Source organism: Odocoileus virginianus, chromosome 20, assembly GCF_023699985.2.
Source record: "Odocoileus virginianus isolate 20LAN1187 ecotype Illinois chromosome 20, Ovbor_1.2, whole genome shotgun sequence".
NCBI lineage: Eukaryota > Metazoa > Chordata > Mammalia > Artiodactyla > Cervidae > Odocoileus > Odocoileus virginianus.
Window position 1 is genome coordinate 56,076,667 of NC_069693.1, and position 23,117 is coordinate 56,099,783.

General features: G+C 38.5%; 1 protein-coding gene across 2 annotated transcripts in view; it reads right to left on the minus strand.

Moving 5' to 3' along the window:
• CNTNAP4 (contactin associated protein family member 4) overlaps nt 1-23,117 on the minus strand; it is a 271,612-nt gene that overhangs the window by 111,467 nt on the left and 137,028 nt on the right. For both annotated transcript variants that reach the window (XM_070451515.1, XM_070451514.1), the window contains exon 4: nt 10,875-11,022. In XM_070451515.1, the coding sequence (XP_070307616.1) occupies nt 10,875-11,022 (148 nt within the window). The remainder of the gene's footprint in view (nt 1-10,874; nt 11,023-23,117) is intronic.

Sequence of the window (23,117 nt, forward strand, 5' to 3'; positions counted from 1 at the left end):
AGGGCCGGGTTATGCAGCAAGAATGAGCTTGAGCCATCTGCGGGTTCTGTGGCTTTTTCTCTGTCTGTCAGCAAATGCCTGAGCTGACTCACCACGGCAACTGTCAGTGACCTGAACCCTCCTCAGTGAATACCTCCATCTCAATTCTTCTCAGAGCTGGAATCAAGGCAAGAAGAGACTCACAAAGATTGCAGGCCCTGCTCTCGTATCTAGTCTCCCTGTGACCCTGGGAAAGAGGTATGGCCTGCTTGATGTGAGTGATTCAGAAATAACCTCCAACTGAATAAAGAGTTTCCTCAGAGAAAATATTCAGATTTCTTTCAGGGAGTTGTGTCAGAAGTGGAATTGCTGAAACATGTATTCCGTGCTCCTTCTGCAGCACGTGTTTATGGAGACCTTTCCGTGAACACAGCGGAAGACACAGTGATGCGTAAAACCAAGCGCGGTTTCCCACAGAGCTTACAGTCTGACGGGGAGGACACCCGTCCCTGAGATGTGATTATTCACGCTTCACTTCTGCATTAGAGCTGGGTCCCAAATGACTTCTTACACGTGAAGGGGGAGCCGAGCCTCTCAGCCTCAGAGCAGGATGTTAACTAAGTGGCAGAAATGCCTCACCTCCGTGAGCAGCAAACTGGTTTCCGACCTCTGCATATTTTACATACACACTCCTCACTGTGGTATCTTCCACTTGACCCAGTCCCCTTCCCTCAACCTTGCACCCTGCCCCTGCTCTAGATGTTGGAGGCTTCTCCAATTGTGAGGGGTTGCCACTTGCAAAAGCAGTGTTTTTCCCACCTTATCAGTGAAAAACACATCCAAGGGCTTGATTTCTCAAATGGCGTGGCGTGGCCCCACCATATTAGAATCAACTAAGGAGAACCTCTTGTGGCCTCCATACTCAACAAACGTCCTGAGCTCTGCCTGGCGTCCACTAATTCATTAACAGAATCTCTGAAAGACAACCCTGACAGACAGATTCCTGAGTGATCCTGAGGCAGACGAAAGCATGAGAGTTCTCTGACAAGAAGAACAAGTAGTTTATAGAAACCTGTTCTCTGAAAGTGAACAACCTCATTGCATATGGAATTGTACCATGGAAAACAAAATTGTTTTGTTTATTAATATCATAGGTGGTACTTGCAGAACGTTGTGGAGGTGGTAGCGACTTATCCCTGAAAGATATTTCAGGGAGAAACAGATTCTGTGAGTTCAACCATATTATTATTGAATCATATTATTATTGATGAGATCAGCTGACTAAGAAACTTAAATCAGGGAAAATGAAATAGGAAATGCATGAACTGGAAAACAAGTCATTAAAAATAGGAAACTGACTTTATTGATGGTCCTGAAAGAATTCTTGAAAAAGACAAGACAGTCTTCTAATAATTGTTAGGGAATCACCTAAAAAACACAATTAGAAAAAGAGTGCTACCACTGGTGGAAACAATGATGGACCAAACTCTTCTTGGCTAAATTGAATTCAGTCTTAAACACTGAATACTGCCTCTCTATTTAAAAATTACTACCTATGAATCACTAAACAGAGATCCAGTTTCTACTTCTAAAAAAAAAACACATTAATCAGACTGAGTCACTGTTAAACTATTATATAGTGAAATATTAAAGCTACAGCATGACGTAGAGGCATTTGAGTCTGTATTACAGAACTGGGCTTTAAGGAGATGGAGAAGTGAGACTGAGCACTCTAGAAAGCAACAGGAAATGAGCTGTTCTATTTTTGCATGGTAGCATAAAAGAAAACAGAATGATTTAAGGGACTCTTGGGTTTAAAACAACTAAAAGTAATAGAACAAAAAGGAAGAAGGCAGACAGGGAAAATGTGACTTGACTATCATGGTTTTAAATGATTGAGTTAAGGTCAGTGATAACACTCCAGGGGGTTATGGGAGCTAACATCATCATGGCCATTTATATGTCAATCTAAATTAACGTTTTAAATAGACTTGAAATAGGTAACATCTACTTCATCAAGGACACTGGAGTGTGTCATGGGAGGATGTAAGCTGGATTTCTGTTTCTAATATTTTAATTTCAGTGATCTCACAGATTCTCAGTTTCCCCATTCGGAACATGTGAAGAATAATTCCAACCATTCATGCTACACCAAAGAAGTTTTTGGCATCCAATGGAAACATCAAAATGCACTGACATTTGTTACTGAGTATGCTATTTAGTGGCTCAGTGGTAAAGAATGTGCCTGCCAATGCAGCAGATGTAGAAGACACGGGTTCAGTCTCTGGGTCAGGAAGATCCTCTGGAGGAGGAAATGGTAACCCACTCCAGTATTCTTGCCTGGAAAATCCCATGGACAGAGGAACCAGGAACCCCAGTCCATGGGGTCACAAAGAGTCAGACATGACTGAGCACACAGGCATGCTATTATTATCATTTTAATAGGAACAACTTTGGAAACATCATATGTTCATCTCAGAGATTTTTCCCTTTTCATCAACTGCCACTGCTTGAATATAATAAACTTGGATATTTACATATTCACTCACTTTTGGGTTTATATCATAGCTAATCAGATATTTTTCTTAATGCATCTACTTAACAAATAATTGCCGAACATTTACTGTGGTAAGTTCTATAGCAGAAGCCTGTGTAACAGTGAATACATAGGCTTCTGGCCTCACGGATCCTCCAGTCAGAAGGAAAAGAAAGAAATCATGAGACTCATCCCCATGTGAACAGATGTTTTTACAAATTGTCAGTGGAACTTGAAGGAAAAGGACAGGGTTATATGAGAGTTTTGAGTAGAAAGATTCAAATTAGGTTGCTGATTAGGGATGACATCTCTGAGGAAGTGATATTTAAGATGAATAGATGACTGCCTATGAGAAGGTCCAGGGTCAGGAGGATGTGGGGAGGGGAGGAGGCGGGGGGAAGAGCTGGGAAGGTGGGGAGTCTGGCGAGAGATGGATGGCGTGGCAGGAACTACAGGGAAAATTCAGCTCCACAGGGAGCTGAATTACTGGCAGATCACCTTGACTCTGTGAAAGCTTGCTTCCAGATTTTTCTGGGACAGTCTATTTTGGATTTGTCTTTAGTCCCAGGACATAATAGTTGGCCGTCGGTTACGGTCTTTATTCCTAAAGCAATGCCTTTCTGGGTTTCATTTAGAAGCCCAAAATGTTTAGCAAGTCTAAGATGGCAGGACTTGAATCCCAAGGTGCCCTTCCCAGAACTAGGCAGATGCTGAATGAAGTCCTCAGGATTTTCATCTCCTGGCTCCTGCTTTTGCCTGGGGCATCGTGGGCACATGCAAGTCAGGGATCAGGCAAGCCTTTAAGGGGACTGTGGATGCAGAAGTCAGGGCTCTCCTTCTGACACCTTGCTTTTCAGTATTCCACCCTAAATTTCTAACCACTCTGGCAAATTGAACTTTGTCCTCTATCTCCTAGCAAAATTTGGCTGCCTTCTGCTTGAGTATAATGATGTTCTTAGGAGGAAGTCAGTTACACGTGCATCTCCTGGAATTTGTTTTCCATCTTTCAAGAATCAAATCCTCTTTAAGTTTCTGCCTGTTTTGAGTTGAACTTCAAAACCCTGAAGCAGCTTTTAAAAAATATATTTTATCCAGCAACTATAATTGTTGTGGGCAGCAAGATAGTCCAATAAAAGCTCTCTCTTATGACTGGTACCTAAAAGAAAATCTCTCTCTTTTTGTGAACACATGCATACTATTATTATCATTTTAATAACAACAACTTTGGAAATGTCATATATCCATCTCAGAAATATTTCCCTCTTCATTGACTGCCACTGCTTTAGTATAATAAATTTGTATATTTATTATATTATATTGTGGATTATATTATATATAATTATATATATATATATAAATATAAATATAAATATATATTATATATAAATATAATTATATATATTATATATAAATATAATTTATATAATTATATAAATATATTATAATATAAATATAGTATATATTGTGGATACATTATATTGTGAATGTTTATATAATTATTAACTTGGTCCATTAATTTATTTAGGATTGCAAAATGGGCATATACTGATTCTACTATTTCTTCTTTATTTATATACATATAACTTAAAACAGAAAGCCCTTCTAATCTTCTATTTTATTACCTTGAGGTACAGATTACATAGGAAAACCAGGATAAATGCTTGATGCTTTCTCTGCATTTATTAGTTTTCAAAATAATGAGTCAATTCCTTAATAGCTCTCCTAGGTAACCAATGAGAGTTTTCTCTTTTTAGAATTATCAGGAACCCACTCCTTTAAATATAGTTAACATGTTTCAAAACTGCAGTTTCCAACTTTATTGATGCTAAAACATTTCCACCTTTGGTCAGGGAGAGCCTCTTCAGTTGACTCTGTGTTCTTTTGACATAATCCTGATGGGTTTTTGCAGTGTCTTTATTTCCTGGAATTCTAATAGCTAGTCTTATTTTAATTTTAATATAACTTTGCCAATTATCAAATTAAAATCTTAAGGCTATAACCTCTGCAAAGAATTAGAATTTATCCACTTTGATTTTAGGCCAATAAGAATCCATCCTCTTTTTAGACTCTGACATAACATAGGATCCCTCAGCTGCAATATTAGCTGATAAACAATCTGAGAATAGGGATTGTATATAATGCATCTTGTCAAGATATCAGCAGTTAACATGTTGTTAGCATTAGTTGCTGGGTCATGTCTGATGCATTGCGACCCCATGGGCTGTAACCCACCAGTCTCTTCTGTCTATGGAATTCCCCAGGCAAGGGTACTGGAGTGGGTAGCCATTCCCTTTTCCAGGGCATCTGTTGGAGTTGCTTAATAAATAGATATTGGATTTAATCACAACTATTCTTTAGGTAAATATAACACATTTCCTGCTTTTCCTTTCCCCTGCTAACCCAACAAGTGGTGTGAGAGAGCTGCACCCTGAGCAGATAGAAGTCTATTACCTAGTTTTCTCTCAGTGTTTTTCACCCACATAAACACTTGCACCTCTCATGCTACTTTATTACATTTCCTGTTGATATATTTTCTAAGCAGAAATCCACAGATGTGAGTAGTTCTGACTTGCGGTAGTTTTTACATTATGAAATGCACACTCTTATTTTTTAAGTTAATGTGTTTTGCACTATCTGACTTATTTCCATCTACTAAATATAATCCATAATTTTCTCTTAAGTGGTCTGCCTCTAAGCACATAAGCATACCAGAGTGACACTTCTGTACATTTCTCCTCTGCTAGTCCTCACTCAGTCCTTTCCCTGGGCTTCATGCCTGACCTCTAACAGGCTGCGTGTGCCACTTGGATGGTGGGGACAGCCTTCCTGAGGCTCCCCAGACCTGCTGCCATGCATTCATTCATTCATCTATCCAGAAGACTATCCAGTTTCAACATTGAAGAATGTGCATGATGTGACCGGGAGCAGAACACATCTTCTGACCTAAACAGGAAGTACTAGAGAAACTGTCAGAAAGAGTGATTTCCACACTGAGAAAAGACCATGAGTTACAGAATTATCTAGGTAGGGGAATAAAGGCTGGATGTGTATGATGGTCCTATGTATCATTTAAAGATCCTAAGACTAGAAAAATCATGAAAACACAGCAATTCAAAGACAGTAATTATTTTCGCTGTGGCCGGGCAGTTGGACGTTCTGCTGAGGACGAGGAAGGAGAGACCACAGACTACAAGATGAGAGTGTTCACATAAGAATAGAGAAAAGAAACCAAGAATTTATTCTCAGGGCAATTGCTTCAGCAGTTCACCCACAATTAAACATTATCTCCTGCGGCTTAATTGCTATTCCGAAGGACTCCTCAGACATACTCACTTGAACCCAGTTATTTTCTTTTTTTGCCTTTGTTTACCATTGTTTATTCTTTGGGACATACTGCATAGAGCAGTATTTCTTCACCATCAAACACTGTCTTTTTCTTTCTTCCATGAGTTATTTCCTTCCCTACACCTCTTGTCCAGATCTATAAACATGTTCGCAGTGGCTGTGGCCAAGACATCTGAAATTTATACTTTCCCTTTGAACCCATAAAATTTGGCTTTGGCTTCTCTCATTACTCAGGAAACAACTTCAGGCTTACCAACATAAAAGTAGAACATGCTCTTTGATATGGATTTTCCATTCACTTGATGCTCCTTCATAACAAGTTACTGCTCTAACTCATTGGGAGAGAGGGTAATAAAACCATGTGTGGGTCTCACAACAGCCACTTTCCCAGCAATATTCACAGGGACAGCTTGCATGTATAACTCTAGCCAACACGCATTAGGCACAATGGGGAGGGGGCGAGGTTAAGTTTTGGCAAAAAATGCACACTACTTGAAAAACAGTATAAAGGACCTGTTTTAATTATGAGAGAAATGCATTTCTGTCTTTCAAAGACATGAGTAGTTGTACAAACATAGCTTTAAACTTTATACTTTTATTATCAACAGTAAGAAAGATTATGACTTAATAACTAATGATATTGTATAGGTTTCAAGTCTTCAACCCAGAAGCTATGGAGTTCCAATCTTGCGTATTTTTGTTGCTCAAACTCACTGAATCAACAATGGAATTAATTCTTTCTCCTGCTCCCTTCCAAAAGTTATTTGCTCTCCAGTGCCTCCTCTCAGTAAATGGTATCACCTTCCAGACAGTCGCTCAAATCTGATAACTCAGTGTCTACTCACATAAAACCACCAAATTCTTTTGATGCAATAGAAAAAAGAGAAACTGTTATCACTCAGTCGTGTCTGATTCTTTGTGACCCCATAGGCTGTAGTCCACCAGGCTCCTCTGTCCATGGAATTCTCCAGGCAAGAACTTGGAGTGGAGTTGCTTGCCATTCCCTTCTTCAGGGAATCTTCCCAACCCAGAGATTGAACCTGGGTCTCCTGCATTGCAGGTGGATTCGCCAGGGACTCCCTGGTGGCTTAGATGGTAAAGAATTCAGCAGTAGCCTCATCATATTGTGAAGCCCTGGTGGATTAAGGTGGTAAAGATTCAACAGTAGCCTCATCATATTGTGAAGCCCTGGCGGATTAAGGTGGTAAAGATTCAACAGTAGCCTCATCATATTGTGAATCTGATTCAGTTCAGGAGACCTCTCTCTTCATATTGCTGGCCCTCTAGTCTGAGACTCCAGCTGTCACTTGCAGAAATGAATTCAGAAACCTTCCAACTGAGCTGCTGCCTTTAATCTGTACCCCTCATGTGGCCCTCCACCCTGCACTACATTTCAGTCTGAATGACAATTCTCAAATGCAAACTGATCCTCCAAGCATATAGACTGATCCTCATTCCCAGGCTTGACTGGAACACACCCTTTCTCCTATTTGGAACATTTTCCAAGCCTCCCATGCAAAAATATCTGCACCTTAGTTTCAAAACCTACTGCCATAAACTTTCTCATACTAACCTTAGTCTATCAATCACTTCATCCCTAACACCTTACACTAATGGTACCATATTTGCTTTGGGTTTGTGTAATTTTTATGACATCACACTTTCTCATCTTTAAGGAAGTATATGTTAATTTAAATTCCTCCCTACATCCTACCCCCCCCCACAAAAAGTAGATTTTTTTGCCAGTGTTAATAGATATTTAAAGGATGAACACAAGTTTGATTCATCAAGAGTACTAGTTTTGGAAGGTAATGGACTTCAGATCTTAGATCTAACACAGGCTGTGCAATTCCAGGGTCCTTAACTTTTCTCAGTCCACTTTTCCCCATGTCAGGAGACTTTTGAAGCACTGTAGTAGACAATATTCTTGAGTGGGTTGCTCAGGTAACCACACTCCCCCACCCAAAGTCGTGATAATATGGTGCAGGCAATGGGAACGCACAAGCCAGCTGCTAGATGCAATGCTCCAGGCCTTCCTCAAGCCCACAGGAGGCCCACTTCATGGCCAACAAGGACAGGTATCCAAAGATTGTGGTCTAGGAGAGATCCTGCTCATACTACACTCTTAACACTTTTCCTTTTTTTTTTTTTTCTTTTCTTTCTTCTTCTTGTAAGGATTGCAGAAGAAAGGCCTTGCATATCTGGAGAAAATCCAGTCTGATCTTGGCTACCCAGAAGACTTGCAGACAAAATCCTAAACTGGATTCTTGTACTGACCTATGGCTTGTCCTATTGAGGGCAGGGAACACTAATGATCACAGATATTTCTGTGCCAGGCAACCCAGAGCAAGTCACAGGGGTCATTTAGCAGACCATACAATGGTAACATCCAAGTACTGACTTCACTGTGTCATTAAGATTATAAAAAATAGTATCTGACACATATTAACTCTCCAGTAATGATAATTAAATAGTATAATGTTTTAGTAAACTAATATTCTGCAAGGCTAATGCTATGCATACATGGAGAATAAGAGTGTTGACTATGGTGTAATGGATGAATGACTTTAGTCAACTTGATCAAATACATTCTCATAAGGCATTCACAGACAACCTTGTTGAGGTTATTTTTGGTCATCTATGAGAGTATTTTTCAATTAAGTTTATTTTTTTCTCTTTTATCCAAAATTATCCAACAGAAGGGGACAACAGAGGATGAGATGGTTGGATGGCATCACCGACTCAATGGACATGAGTCTGAGCAAACTCTGGAAGATGGTGAAGGATAGGCAAGCCTGGCGTTCTGCAGGCCACAGGGTCTCAAAAGTCGGACAGGACTTTTGGCAATTGAACAGCAACAACAATATCATTTTACCATGTGTTTTTATGTTTGAGTTTAAAATACTTCCTCTAAGTATTGATCCTTCAATCGTGGGTCCATGAAAAAAGGAGGCTGACTAAATGCACAGATGATACACTTTACTCCAAGAGACAGCAAATGAAGTCACAGTGAAAACACTGTTCCATGGGGCTGCAGATCAATACAAGGGTGGGAGATGGGAGGAAGGTGAGTTATCATCCAGTACAAGGCAGCAGAGAACTCATAGGAACCTGCAGCCACTTCATAGAGACTCAAAGACCCTCCTTTCCCAGCAGCCACTTCATTACTAAAGGAGACCAGTGTCAATAGCCTTGTTAAACTAACTTTGAATTTACACATGAGATTCAAAATATGAAGTGTGTGCTGCTGGGAAAACTGCTTAATATTTCTAAGACTTCTTTGGATGGGTGATTTTTAGGATTAAATTAGAATATCTATAAAAACTGTTATCTGACGCAGAGTAAGTGCTCAAGAACTGTTTGTATTATTATACAACGATAAATATTTTGCAAAGTGGATGCTCTGAACCAGTAGAAAATATAACTATAAATACGAATCATTTTGGAGTTTGCTTTGCTGATTGTCCATTGTATGGCATGGGCTTTGCTAAAACTCCACAATCCTAAGACAAATAAGACTGTCCAGATTCTTTGTTCCAGAATCACAATCTGGGGTGGGATTTTTTTTTTTTAAGGATAATTTTATTCAAGTGAGATCATTGCAAAGGGAGGAGCAGCTGAGCTGAAGTGCAGATGCCAAGAAAGCCAGCAGAAAGTGTCAGGCAGACGGTGAGGAGTGAAGCTGCCCATGGCTCGTCTTGGATTTAACAGCTGGAGGAGGCAGGAGCATGAGCTGGGGTTCTGGAGTCTGGCAGATGAGGCTGCAAATCCTGTCACTTCCTATTTGGGTGACTGGAGGTAGTCACAGTCTCAAGAGTTGAATCTCTAAGCTTTAGCTTCCTCATTTGCAAAGCAGGGGAATGGAAGAGTTACCTAATAATATTTATCTGGACTTGGTTGTGAATTATAAACTAACTGCTCAATGTGGTGTCAAACATATAACAAGCACTCAAGAAAAAGATTACTTTTAGAATTATAAAAATTAATCCTATTAACATGAGTGCTCTATTGCTATTAATACAATCTGTCAATGTGGTTTCTCTGTCCGACACAGCACAGACAAATTCCACAAGCTGCCTGTCCTGTTTATGACATGCCTGCCTTTTAAGTAAATAAAGTGAGCCTGAGAAATCCATGAGACACGTGAGAAGAAAGCTTGAGTGGCTGAAGAAATAAAGGTTTACTAGAGGAATCAGGATGTAGTGGAACCGAACGGTTCTTCTGTGGACTAAGTCGTGAGACACTGGGCAAATTACTGACTGTCTCCAAACCTCAGACTGCTGGTCTCATCACTGTAGACCACATTAACTCACTCACTGTTCTCTAATAACAGGGCATCTGGCAGGATGGTGTGGCTTGAGGTGGACCATCAATATCTCTCAGGTCCCTGTCCCACAGAAAGACATAATAAAATGCTTCATGAAGAGGAGACTAAGTGAAATCTGTGGTTTCTATCTTTTCTTATGTGAAAGTATTTCAAACACATTTTACACTTTGGCAGGGGTCTTTACCTTCTCTATGAATTTATGTTCAGGGCATAGCGTATTTATAAATGAGTTTCATGGCATATTATTTTTAGGCTGCAGAGGAAAAGCATTCTTTGTTCTCATAACAGATGATTGGTTTTACTAAATGGGTTACTGTGTTTTATGAAGTTTAGGCTACCCAAATGAAATATCATCAAATATAGCCTATAGAGATAAGTTCTAATATTTACAAGTTAAGATCTAGTCAGTAATATCAGATTTGGGTAAATGGATTCATATGTGTCTACAAACATCTATCTATCTCTGTATCAGTTTGTCAATAAAATGCACCCATTTCTGATTTATAATATAAAAGCAGAACACATAAGCCAATATTGGCATGTATGGGCACATATAAAGCTTTCCACAAAAATCGCCTGTTTTTCTGTCTCTTTACATAGCTCTGAAGTCAATTTCGGCATACAGTTTGGCTTTTAAAACACCTCCTTTGATATCTATTCCACTGTGTTGGATAAACAAATACTTACTATATGCACATCCAAACACCTCGATTCGCATTCCAATTCTGCCCTTGGGGTTCCACTCTAGAGGGATGAAGCGCAGAAATCTGGCTTTGATAGAAGGCTGGAGTCTATAGTACACAACACTATCTGCGTTTCCATTTCCTACAAATCCCTAGAAGAAAAGAGCAAGAAGGAAATCAGTGCATCTGGAGAGTATCTATTTCACTTTGTCCCCTAAAACACCAATAAGCAGTGTCTGATTTGCTTTTAACTTATAAAATGGCAACCATTTAAAGAAGATCATATTATTAATAGTTTTATCATAATGTTTCATCTGCAGAAGTTACTATAGTCTAAACTGCTTTCTATATAGCAGTTTAAATCCCACCATCTGCATGAAGTCAGCTTTTGCTGTGAAACCCCCAGTAAAGTTTGTTTCTATGAAGTGCAGATGAAAATGAAAGTTATTGACATGAACAGTGAGAACATCCTCTTGTATTCAAAGACTAGAATCAGATTCGGCATAGAAGTTGCTCCCGTAGCTGATGAATGAGCAAGGTTAAGGCGTGTTTCTATCGTTTCACTCTCTCATCTGACTCAGCAACATAAATGAGAGCATCACCAGACCTTCAAGTCAGAGAACAGGCTGTTAAACTTCGCTCACCACACAGCTGGATACACACATTAAAAACTGTTGTTACACATCATTTTTCTTCAGTTAAAAAAAAATAATAAAGTAAAAGCTTCTGTATTTAAAAAATTGTTAAGGGAAACTGGAATCAATAATAATTGGAAAGACCTGAAATTAGACTGACAGACTCTAGAATCTGAAAGCTATAAAGACCATAGGAATGCTGCTGAGCTAGTACCATCAAATTGCAAATGAAGAAATTAAATGTCAAAATGGCAACAACAAAAACAAAAGCCTCTGGTGTTTGCAAAACTATTATATGGTATGACCAGGAGCAATGTCCCTTTCACAATATCAGGATGCATCTACCTAACACCTGCAAAGCCCACACTTAAACAGCTTTTATTTTTCTCCCACATTGACATATGGTAAAGCTGCATATGTGAAAAAGTTAGGATGAGACAGAAATTGTTCTCAATAATTGATATTTAACTTTTAAAATTTTTATTTCATCTTCTCTTTGTCCTCTTCCACCTCTTCTTTCCCTTCCACCTTCCTGTTCTCCTTCTCTTCCCCTCCTCCTCCTTTTTCTGTTTAGCTGTAACAATTAAGACATGCAACAAAATTAGGGATCTTATTATGATCTACTCAGCCACGTGGTATGCCCCCTTACCATAACTCAATTCACAAATGAGGTCACCCTCATGGAGACCATACCAGACAAAGCAAACATTTCCATAGCACCAATCCCCAGAGAATCTATCCATTTGCCTCCTTTTCTTTCTACTTCACAAATAAGCATTTACCAAAATATTTTCTAACATAGTAAAAAATAATAATAATAAAAACAAAGTTGGGTTTTTCATAGTCAAATTAATTTGATTGTATTCCCCTTATCCCCCAACACCCCCAACACCTCATACACCCAATTTTCAGGCTCACACAAAACAGGCAGCTTTGTGACAGTTTCTTCAAATTATATCCCAAATCGGGGCATCTCCCTTCATCTCAGCTATGACCACCAAGTTCAACAAAGCAGTGTCTCACCAGAACTACTTCAATAGCTCCTCCTCATCTTTTCAGCCTTCTGTTTCCCATGCCCATGCCCAACCACATCCCTGATCTCGTCCCCTCTGAGCAGTCAGTACGATTTTTAAAGGTAAAATAAACTATGTTACCCACACTGCTTCCTTTACCACGTAGAACAAAATCCGAATTCCTTGTCAGACAGCACCATCTTTGGCCACCTCCCCACAATGCTCGAAGCATAGGGAGCCTCCGTGTGGAAACCAAGTTCAGCCCTGAGCGCCTTTACACTGGCTGCTCAGTCCCCTCTGAAAGTTCTGAAAGTTCTGGCACAACCAGCTCCTCCTGGCATCTCAGGCTTGTTCTAAAGAGCGCCACCTAAAACGGGCCCTTTCTGATCCCCCAGCTTCTGAAGGAGTGTAGCTGGCACCCTGGCATCTTACCTTTCTGTTTTATCTTCTTCATATTACTCATTATTGGGGGATCCTGTTTGTTGATCTTCCCCCCACCACCCCACCCAGAAGATAAGCTCTGTAAAGCAGGTACTTTTACTGACCTTCCTTCCTTAGTACCTAGAACATGGCTGGGCTTAAAGAGGTTCTCAACAAAATATCTGTTGGGTGTGTATGTTTGGATAACACTGGGCTTAAAAACAAACCAAAGTTCAACAAGTTTCTTGACTATAATATCTCTCTGAACAGGTCAAATGAGGAGATACAAATAAACACTGTATCTCCTGAGGGAGCAAGTTATGCAGCATGTTTGAAATCTATTAGCCCCATATTCTTGGCTAGTATTTCCCAGAACATAAACAGGAGAACATCGTTTAATCCCATAGATATTTGGACTCTAATAACCAGACACTTTTAGAATGTTCCACCCTATTCCATGAGTCAAGGATCTGGTATAAAAGGTTAACTGTGTCACACTACCTAATATCCATCCTCACTTCATATTTAGCACACCAGGGTCTCCTTTTCTGTCAAAACCACGCACATTTGCCTGAAAGTGTCCATTTATACCAACCTTTTCTTTAGAATGGCTGATGAAGGGCAGTTTCATTTTTTAGACAGTATTTCCCAAATCTGAATGACATATTAAACATCCCAGTGCTCAGACTGGGCATTGTTGTACATGTGTGTGCATGTCTGATTCTTTACAGGCTCTCCAAGTCAGGGTAATGTGTCTCCAAGGTTGAGGACCACGTTTATAGATATTCAATCATAATCAGACTTTCTTATACTTCTGATTCTATTTTCCTGGGTACGGCTGGCAGGTTAATACAATACCTAATTATGATTTTTGCAGGGAACAGCTGGATGATGAATTAGATAGCCCTCCAAAATATCTTGCATGTTTCCAAAATTAATATAAGTTCACAGATTGAGATAGATGGCACTATGACGATCTCAGCATTTTATGGGACTGGGAGAAAAGATGCAGGTAAGAGTGGCCACAGAGAGGCACATGGGAAGAGGACATCTGTAAGTGGAAGCCCTTCACAGCTTATGTGATCAATTTATGAGTTATTTAAATTTTGAGAATATAAAGAAGAAATATAAATTACTTAGTTTGTATAAGTTATAAAAACATCTGGGCACATTCAAAATTTTAAGTGATTATTTCTTACAAGGGATAGGGAAATTGTGAGGTGGGGAATATGAGATTTTAACCTAGTACAGTTTATTCATTTCTAAATTTTTTAACTAGCATGTACTAATTTTACAATAATTAGCAAAATAAAGTAACACATGTGTATACACATAAGTGTGTACAATGACAGAACAGGCAAAAATATCACTTAGTAATGCTTTGGGTACCTTAAATAACATTCTAATATCAATAACATTGGGAAAACATGCACCATTACTACTAATTAAATATATTTAACTGAACAATAATATTTGCATTTTGCTCCATGTGTTGATAACTTAAAACATAAGATAACAAAGATTCTGTTGTAGAATTCAATGATCTAACAGGAATTTTTGTATAATGTCTATGACTGAAACAGGGAATTGATGCCATGTTGCTTTATAAATGAAAAGTCCAATGCATACTAATATTCCTAATGTAATTCCATTGCCTAAGAGACTTTTCTCAATTTGCTATAAGATTTTTTCATATCATTATAATTCATAAAGGAATGCATGAATTTAAATGTCTCATTCTCTTTTGAAAAACTAATTTTATTATGAGAATGTGCATGTCTTCCCTTATATCATAGATTCTGAACTTGAGCGTGGGTCTGCATGACCTGAGGTACTGTCACGCACTGCATCTGTGGGAGGGGCTTTAGAGTCTGCATTTCAATGCAGGTCAGAATGATTTGTGCTTTTGGTCTTTGGCCTGCTCCCTGAACATTGTTCAGGCTTGTGGATAAATCGTGCTCTTTTCCCCTTGCTATTTTATCTCAAAATTTTTCAGAGAGAGAAAAGGTTTTAGGAGAAGAGTTTACTAGGGTTAAGTTCCAAAAGTAGGAATAAGTAACAAATGTCTTTTGTGCTATCAATTGGACTGTCTTCAACATAAAAGGTTGTGTCTCAACATCAGACACAGCAGAAATACATATTATGGAGTTTTAATACTTGCCTCAAGGCTGTGAAGTATTTTTCTGCCCACCATAAAACTGAGGATAACAAAAATTATAGAGGTTATGTGCCTAGAACCACACAGCTAGAAAGTGACAGGGTAAGGATTTAATTCCATACTTCTCCGAATCAAAAGCCCATAATTTAGCTAAGCATCAAAAGGCCTCACTCTTACAGGACATGAAAGCAAACAACCTACCCTAGAGGAAACCTGATATTTTATCTGAGGGTTTTTTCCTTTTTTCTCATAATTTATATTTAACATCTTTGACACATTTGAAATTAATGCAACTTAGATTATTACTGGCTGGGACATACCTCTTCCAGTTGATTTTACAGACAATAGGATTGTTCCATTAACTATATTTTCTCAAAATTAAAAGACAAACGTTCAATCATCAATAGGATACTTTCACATAAACGGTAACCTCCTAGTAGATGCATAATGTAAAAGAATATGCCATCAGATCATCAAATATATGAAATATCTAAAAGTAAAATTAAGGTGATGTGTCTTATGTGATTAAAATCAAAAGCCTTAATTATATTTTTCTTCAAGACTTGATGATTTTCAAACTCAATGAGGTGTTCATAGATGGGTTTAGAAATGTATTCTAACCAAGATAATTTATGGAGTTAATGAATTAAAGTTTCTCACACGATTTTAAGTATTTTCATAGCGATTCTAAAGTTTATGAAGAAGTGTTATAGCATTAATTTCTTTTGCAAATAGTAATTGAGCAATTCATCTATGAAAGTCAAGATGCATAAAGGAAGATAGCCATATGGCAGTTCATAAGGGGCTCCAAAACATGGCTGTAATAAATCAGAACATGGGACCAGTTACATGCTGTTATATAGCAGACTTGTAATTACATATAAAGCTGTCCAGCTCCCACCAAAATAAATAGTAATATGAGTAAAAATTCAGCACAACAAACAGGCAAACAATAAAATCCTCTGACCTGCCTCATTCATGTGACTTACATATGACCTTTTTTCAAGTACAATTCATTTTGACACAGTCAGCTAATAGACAGACACTAAATATATCACAGCAACATGCTGTCTAATGGAAATCAGCTCTTTATTTTATGATGTTGATTATAAATCTTTACTAAGTATGAATCCCATGAGGTCAGGTCTAGAGAAATGTAAAAGAAAAAGCAAAGAAAAATAAGAACTATCAAAAAATGGGCAATATGCTAACATAAACCCAGATAAGATTAACATTTAAACATATTAATATGCTGCATAAGATACTGCAACTGTATCTAACAAAAGTTGATTCTATCTTGGGTGAGAATGGAATTTTGTTTAATGTAATAGAAGATCAGCAAGGGAGCATAGCAGTCAAATCAGAAAGTTAAGTTTTGTTCTGAATATATAATAACACTCAATTTTCAAAATAAAAGGGTATAGAATTTTATTAATATTAAATCAGTTTCTATTATCTCTCTCAGAAAATATTCAATAGCTTTAAAATATTTATTTTGAGGGATACCAAAATATTAACAATAGTTCACTGAAGAACCACAAACCAGCCATTATATTAGAATCTGTAGGGGCACAAAGCTGTAAAATACACTGGTGAGGCCCTTTTAGTACAGAAGGGTTTGAATTCTCAAGACAGAAATATCAAAGGGAAAGAGAGAAAAAGTACATGAAAGATACATTCTTCACCGTAGTCCGTAACTATTGCTGTTCACTGGCTCAGTCCTGCCTGACTCTTTGTGACCCCATGGACTGCAGCACGCCAGGCCTCCCCGTCCCTCACCAATTCCTGGACCTCGCTCAAACTCATGTCCATTGAGTCGGTGATGCCATCCAACCATCTCATCCTCTGTCAGCCCCTTCTCCTCCTGCCTTCAATCTTTCCCAGCATCAGGATCTTTTCCAATGGGTCAGCTCTTCACATCAGGTGGCCAAAGTATTGGAGCTTCAGCTCCAGCATCAGTCCTTCCAATGAATATTCAGGGTTGATTTTCTTTAGGATGGACTGGGTTGATCTCCTTGCTGTCCAAGGGACCCATAAGAGTCTTCTCCAACAACACAGTTCTAAAGCATTCTTTATGGTCCAACTCTTACATCCATACATGACTAGTGGAAAAATCATAGCTTTGACTATACAGACCTTTATCGGCAAAGAAATGTCTCTGTTTTTTAATGTGCTGTCTAGGTCTGTCATAGCTTTTCTTCCAAGGAGCAAGTGTCTTTTAATTTCATGACTTCAGTCACCATCTGCCATGGTTTTTGAGCCCAAGTAAATAAAGTCTGCCACTGTTTCCACTGTTTCCCCATCTATTTGTCATGGAGTGTTAGGGACCAGATACCATGATCTCAACTACTGTTGAGATATAGTTATAAATTGTTACATGGCTGATATATGGACATAAATTTATGTTAGGGTAATACATGTATAATTTTTTGGAAGATTAAAATTTGATTGAGATTCAAATAACTTTTGACTAAAACCCAATTATATTAAGGTAATGGTAGATTAGGAGATTCTGAACAAGACCCCTGCTAAAAGTTGTACAAAACAAGAAAGAGGGGCTGAAGATCTAAAAGACAATAAAATATTAAATGTCCAAGATTTGGGAGAAGAACAGCCCAAGAGGCCAGCCCTACCTTCGGGACACTTGTTTTCCTCTTTAGTGACCTAAGTCTTTCTAAAGAGAAGGAACTGAATGACCTTTGGACAACTTCACAGAGTTAAAGATAAAAGTTTAGTTCTAGAGCCCTCAAGGGCATGAATATCCCATAAACTTCCACAGGGTTTGTGTCAAAACTCTGAGAGTCTACAGCTAAGAATAACTGGTAAGACAGAGAGAGACAACTCCCCACAGGGATGAAAATTCAGCTTCCTGTTTTCTCCACCTGTGTGATTACATGACGGTCAGAGAGGCCTCATGCTCCTTGCTGCCTGCAGAAGCAACTGTAATTATACTCTGTAGGAAGATATCCTTCTAGATCTCAAATTATCTGTTCAATTCTTCATATATAATGTCCTACACACAATAGAAAGCAATAAAACATCAGCAAAAATTGTTCTTAAAGGAAATTCACAGTCTTGAACATGTACACAGATTAGTGAATAGGAAAGGCATCAGCTATGTTATTTAAAGAACTGGGAAACCATCACTCTATAGAACAAGAGAGTCGGGCAAACTGAAAATCAATAAATTTTCTGAGACCTATGAGAAAATTGAGATTACATGGTGCTGTGTACTGAGTTGTGTCCCTCCTAAAGCATGCAGGTTGAAGCCCTAACCACTTACATGGTGACAGTACTGGGAGGTGGAGACGTCGGGAAATAATTAGGTTTAGAGGAAGTCATGAGGGTGGGGACCCCATGATGAGGTTAGCGTCCTTACAAGATGAGGAAGACAGACCAGAGCTTTCTCTCACTCTGCCAGGTGAGGACACAGCAAGAAGGCTGATGTCTGCAAACCATGAAGGCTCCTCATGAGGAACTAAGTCAGCCAGCACCTTAATCCTGGACTTCCTAACCTCCAGAAATGCGAGAAATAGATGCCTGTTTTTTGAGCCACCCAGCCTATGGCATTTTGTTATAGCAGCTTGAGCTGACTCATACACACGGCTAAGCACACCTCTGAGGTCCGGAGAGAGAAGGCCACCCAGAGAGAGCGGAAATCTTTCCATCCGCTGGTGCCATAAACTGAGAGGCGCTCCCACGGTAATCCTGATGCACTGACAGAGGCCAAGAGTGAGAGGCTCCTGAGGCCTGTCCCAGAGCACAGATCATTTCCTGGAGGGAAAGCCCACAGTAAAGCTCTGTGAGGATCAGAAAAAAAAATTCTTGGCTCTAGCAAGGAGGGGTAAGTGTAGCCACTGCTACCCTCGGAGTGATCCACCATCCAGGGGAAAGACTGCCAGAGCCTATTCCCTGAAGGCTCAGTGCATAAAGGATCCACCTGCAGTGCAGCAGATGTGGGTTTGATCCTTGGGTCAGGAAGATCCCCTGGAGAAGGAAATGGCAACCCACTCTGGTATTCTTACCCGGAAAATCCCTTAGACAGAAGAGCCTGGCAGGCTATACAGTCTATGATGGGGTGCAGAGTCAGACACGGCAAGCACACAACCTCTCAAGGACCTCTACAAATACTAGTGAAGGTCACAGTTTTAAGACAAAGACTAAAGCACTGACATTTAATCACAGTATTGGAGAACGTTCTCATTCTCTCTCATCATACCATCAACACCAACAGGACTCCAGTATAGTAATACTGGATAACAACTGAGAAAAATGCAAAACCTAGACCACCTCTGAAGAGGATGCTGAAGTCAAAGGAGAGGCAAAAACAAGGGTACTAGATGAATTGGAGGTCTATGGCACCTATATCATGTATAGAAAACATTAAATACAGCCCAATTTCTAGCCAGATGAATATAAATTCTCACATGAAAGACCGATTTACCTCAGTTCCCATTACTAGACATAAAATATCCAAATTTCAACAAAAAGTTGCAAGGCAGGCCAATGAGCAAGACAATCATCAAAACTTAATGACAATCACCATCAGGCTCACATATTTACAGATGTTTGAACGATCAGAGTAGAAATTTTTAAAAATTATGATGAATATGGTAAGGACTGTAATGGAAAAAGTGGACAACATGCAAGAACACATGGGTAATGTCAGCGGAGACATGAAAATCTAAGAAAGAACCAAAGATTCCAAAATATTTGGGAGTCAAAAACACTGTGACAGAAATATATTAGCAAATTGAAAGATAAAAACCATATGATTATCTCAATAGATGCAGAAAAAGCCTTTGACAAAATTCAACACCCATTTATGATTAAAACTCTCCAGAAAGCAGGAATAGAAGGAACATACCTCAACATAATAAAAGCTGTATATGACAAACCCACAGCAAGCATTATCCTCAATGGTGAAAAATTGAAAGCATTTCCCCTAAAATCAGGAACAAGACAAGGGTGCCCACTCTTACCACTACTATTCATAGTTTTGGAAGTTTTGGCCACAGAAATCAGAGCAGAAAAAGAAGTAAAAGGAATCCAGATAGGAAAAGAAGAAGTGAAACTTTCATTGTTTGCAGATGACATGATCCTCTACATAGAAAACCCTAAAGACTCTACCATAAAATTACTAGAGCTAATCAACGAATATAGTAAAGTTGCAGGATATACAATTAACACACAGAAATCTCTTGCATTCCTATACACTAACAATGAGAAAACAAAGAGAAATTAAGGAAACGATACCATTCACCATTGCAACAAAAAGAATAAAATACTTAGGAGTATATCTACCTAAAGAAACAAAAGACCTATACATAGAAAACTATAAAACACTGATGAAAGAAATCAAAGAGGACACAAATAGATGGAGAAATATACCGTGTTCATGGATTGGAAGAATCAATATTGTGAAAATGACTATACTACCCAAAGCAATCTATAGATTCAATGCAATCCTTATCAAACTACAACGGTATTTTTCACAGAACTAGAACAAATAATTTCACAATTTGTATGGAAATACAAAAAACCTCAAATAGCCAAAGCAATCTTGAGAAAGAAGAATGGAACTGGAGGAATCAACCTGCCTGACTTCAGGCTCTACTACAAAGCCACAGTCATCAAGACAGTATGGTACTGGCACAAAGACAGAAATATAGATCAATGGAACAGAACAGAAAGCCCAGAGATAAATCCATGCACCTATGGACACCTTATCTTTGACAAAGGAGGCAAGGATATACAATGGAAAAAGACAACCTCTTTAACAAGTGGCACTGGGAAAACTGGTCAATCACTTGTAAAAGAATGAAACTAGAACACTTTCTAACACCATACACAAAAATAAACTCAAAATGGATTAAAGATCTAAATGTAAGACCAGAAACTATAAAACTCCTAGAGGAGAACATAGGCAAAACACTCTCCGACATAAATCACAGCAGGATCCTCTATGACCCACCTCCCAGAATATTGGAAATAAAAGCAAAAATAAACAAATGGGACCTAATGAAACTTAAAAGCTTTTGCACAACAAAGGAAACTATAAGTAAGCTGAAAAGACAGCCCTCAGATTGGGAGAAAATAATAGCAAAAGAAGCAACAGACAAAGGATTAATCTCAAAAAAATACAAGCAACTCCTGCAGCTCAATTTCAGAAAAATAAATGACCCAGTCAAAAAATGGGCCAAAGAACTAAACAGACATTTCTCCAAAGAAGACATACAGGTGGCTAACAAACACATGAAAAGATGGTCAACATCACTCATTATCAGAGAAATGCAAATCAAAACCACAATGAGGTACCATTACACGCCAGTCAGGATGGCTGCTATCCAAAAGTCTACAAGCAATAAATGCTGGAGAGGGTGTGGAGAAAAGGGAACCCTCTTACACTGTTGGTGAGAATGCAAATTAGTACAGCCACTATGGAGAACAATGTGGAGATTTCTTAAAAAACTGGAAATAGAACTGTCATATGACCCAGCAATACCACTTCTCGGCATATACACTGAGGAAACCAGATCTGAAAGAGACACATGCACCCCAATGTTCATTGCAGCACTGTTTATAATAGCCAGGACATGGAAGCAACCCAGATGCCCATCAGCAGACGAATGGATGAGGAAGCTGTGGTACATATACACCATGGAATATTACTCAGCCATTAAAAAGAATTCATTTGGATCAGTTCTAATGAGATGGATGAAACTGGAGTCCATTATACAGAGTGAAGTAAATCAGAAAGATAAAGACCATTACAGTATACTAACACATATATATGGAATTTTAAAAGATGGTATTGATAACCCTATATGCTAAACAGAAAAAGAGACACAGATGTACAGAACAGACTTTTGGACTCTGGGAGAAGGCGAGGGTGTGATGTTTCAAGAGAACAGCATCAAGACATGTATATTATCAAGGGTGAAACAGATCACCAGCCCAGGTGGGATGCATGAGACAAGTGCTTGGGCCTGGTGCACTGGGAAGACCCAGAGGGATCGGGTGGAGAGGGAGGTGGGAAGGGGAATCGGGATGGGGAATACATGTAAATCTATGGCTGATTCATGTCAATGTATGGCAAAAACCACTACAATATTCTAAAGTAATTAGCCTCCAACTAATAAAAATAAATGAAAAACAACAACAACACTGTGACAGAAATGAAGAGTATCTTTAATGAATACACTGATACATTCAATGTGGCCAAAGAAAGAATCAGTGAGCTCAAAGGTAAGAAAGTACAAACATCCCCAATTGTATTGCAAAAAGGAAAAAAAAATGTGGAAGAGAATATCCATTAACCATAAGATAACAGTTAAAGTTGTAACATATGCATAAATGGAATAAAGAAGGTGAGTAGAGAGAATGGAGCTGAAAAAATATTTGAAATAATAACGGCCAATGAATTTCTAAAATTAATGACAGACACAAGGTCCACGAAGTTCAAAGAACAATAATCAGGTTAGAAATTAAAATAAAACTATATTTAGTCATACATATTCAAAATACAGAAAAGCAAAACTAAAGAGAACATTTTGAAGGAAGCCAGAGGAAAACAAATACCTTACCTTTAGAAGAACAAGAATAAGAACTACATTGGACATCAGAAATTATATCAGAAATCATACAAGCAAGTAGAGAGTGGAGTGAAACATTTAAAGTGTTGAAAGAAGTGAAAATAATCCTACAGTTCTATATCCAGAAAAACTATCCTTCAAAACTAAATGAGGAATAAAGATTTTCTCAGACAAAAGCTGATGACATTCACTACTAGTAGACCCACTCTGCAAGCAAGAAATATTTAAAAGAAGTTCTTCAGACAAAGGAAATGATATATGTCAGAAACCTGGATCTACGTAAAGAGAGGAAGAGTATTTGAGAAAGAATAAAAGAAGGTAAGATAAACTTATTCTCTTATTCTTAATCACAAGATCACTGTTTAAAGCAACAATGCCTGCTAAGTTGCTGCAGTGCGTCCAACTCTGTGTGACCCTGTGTGGACT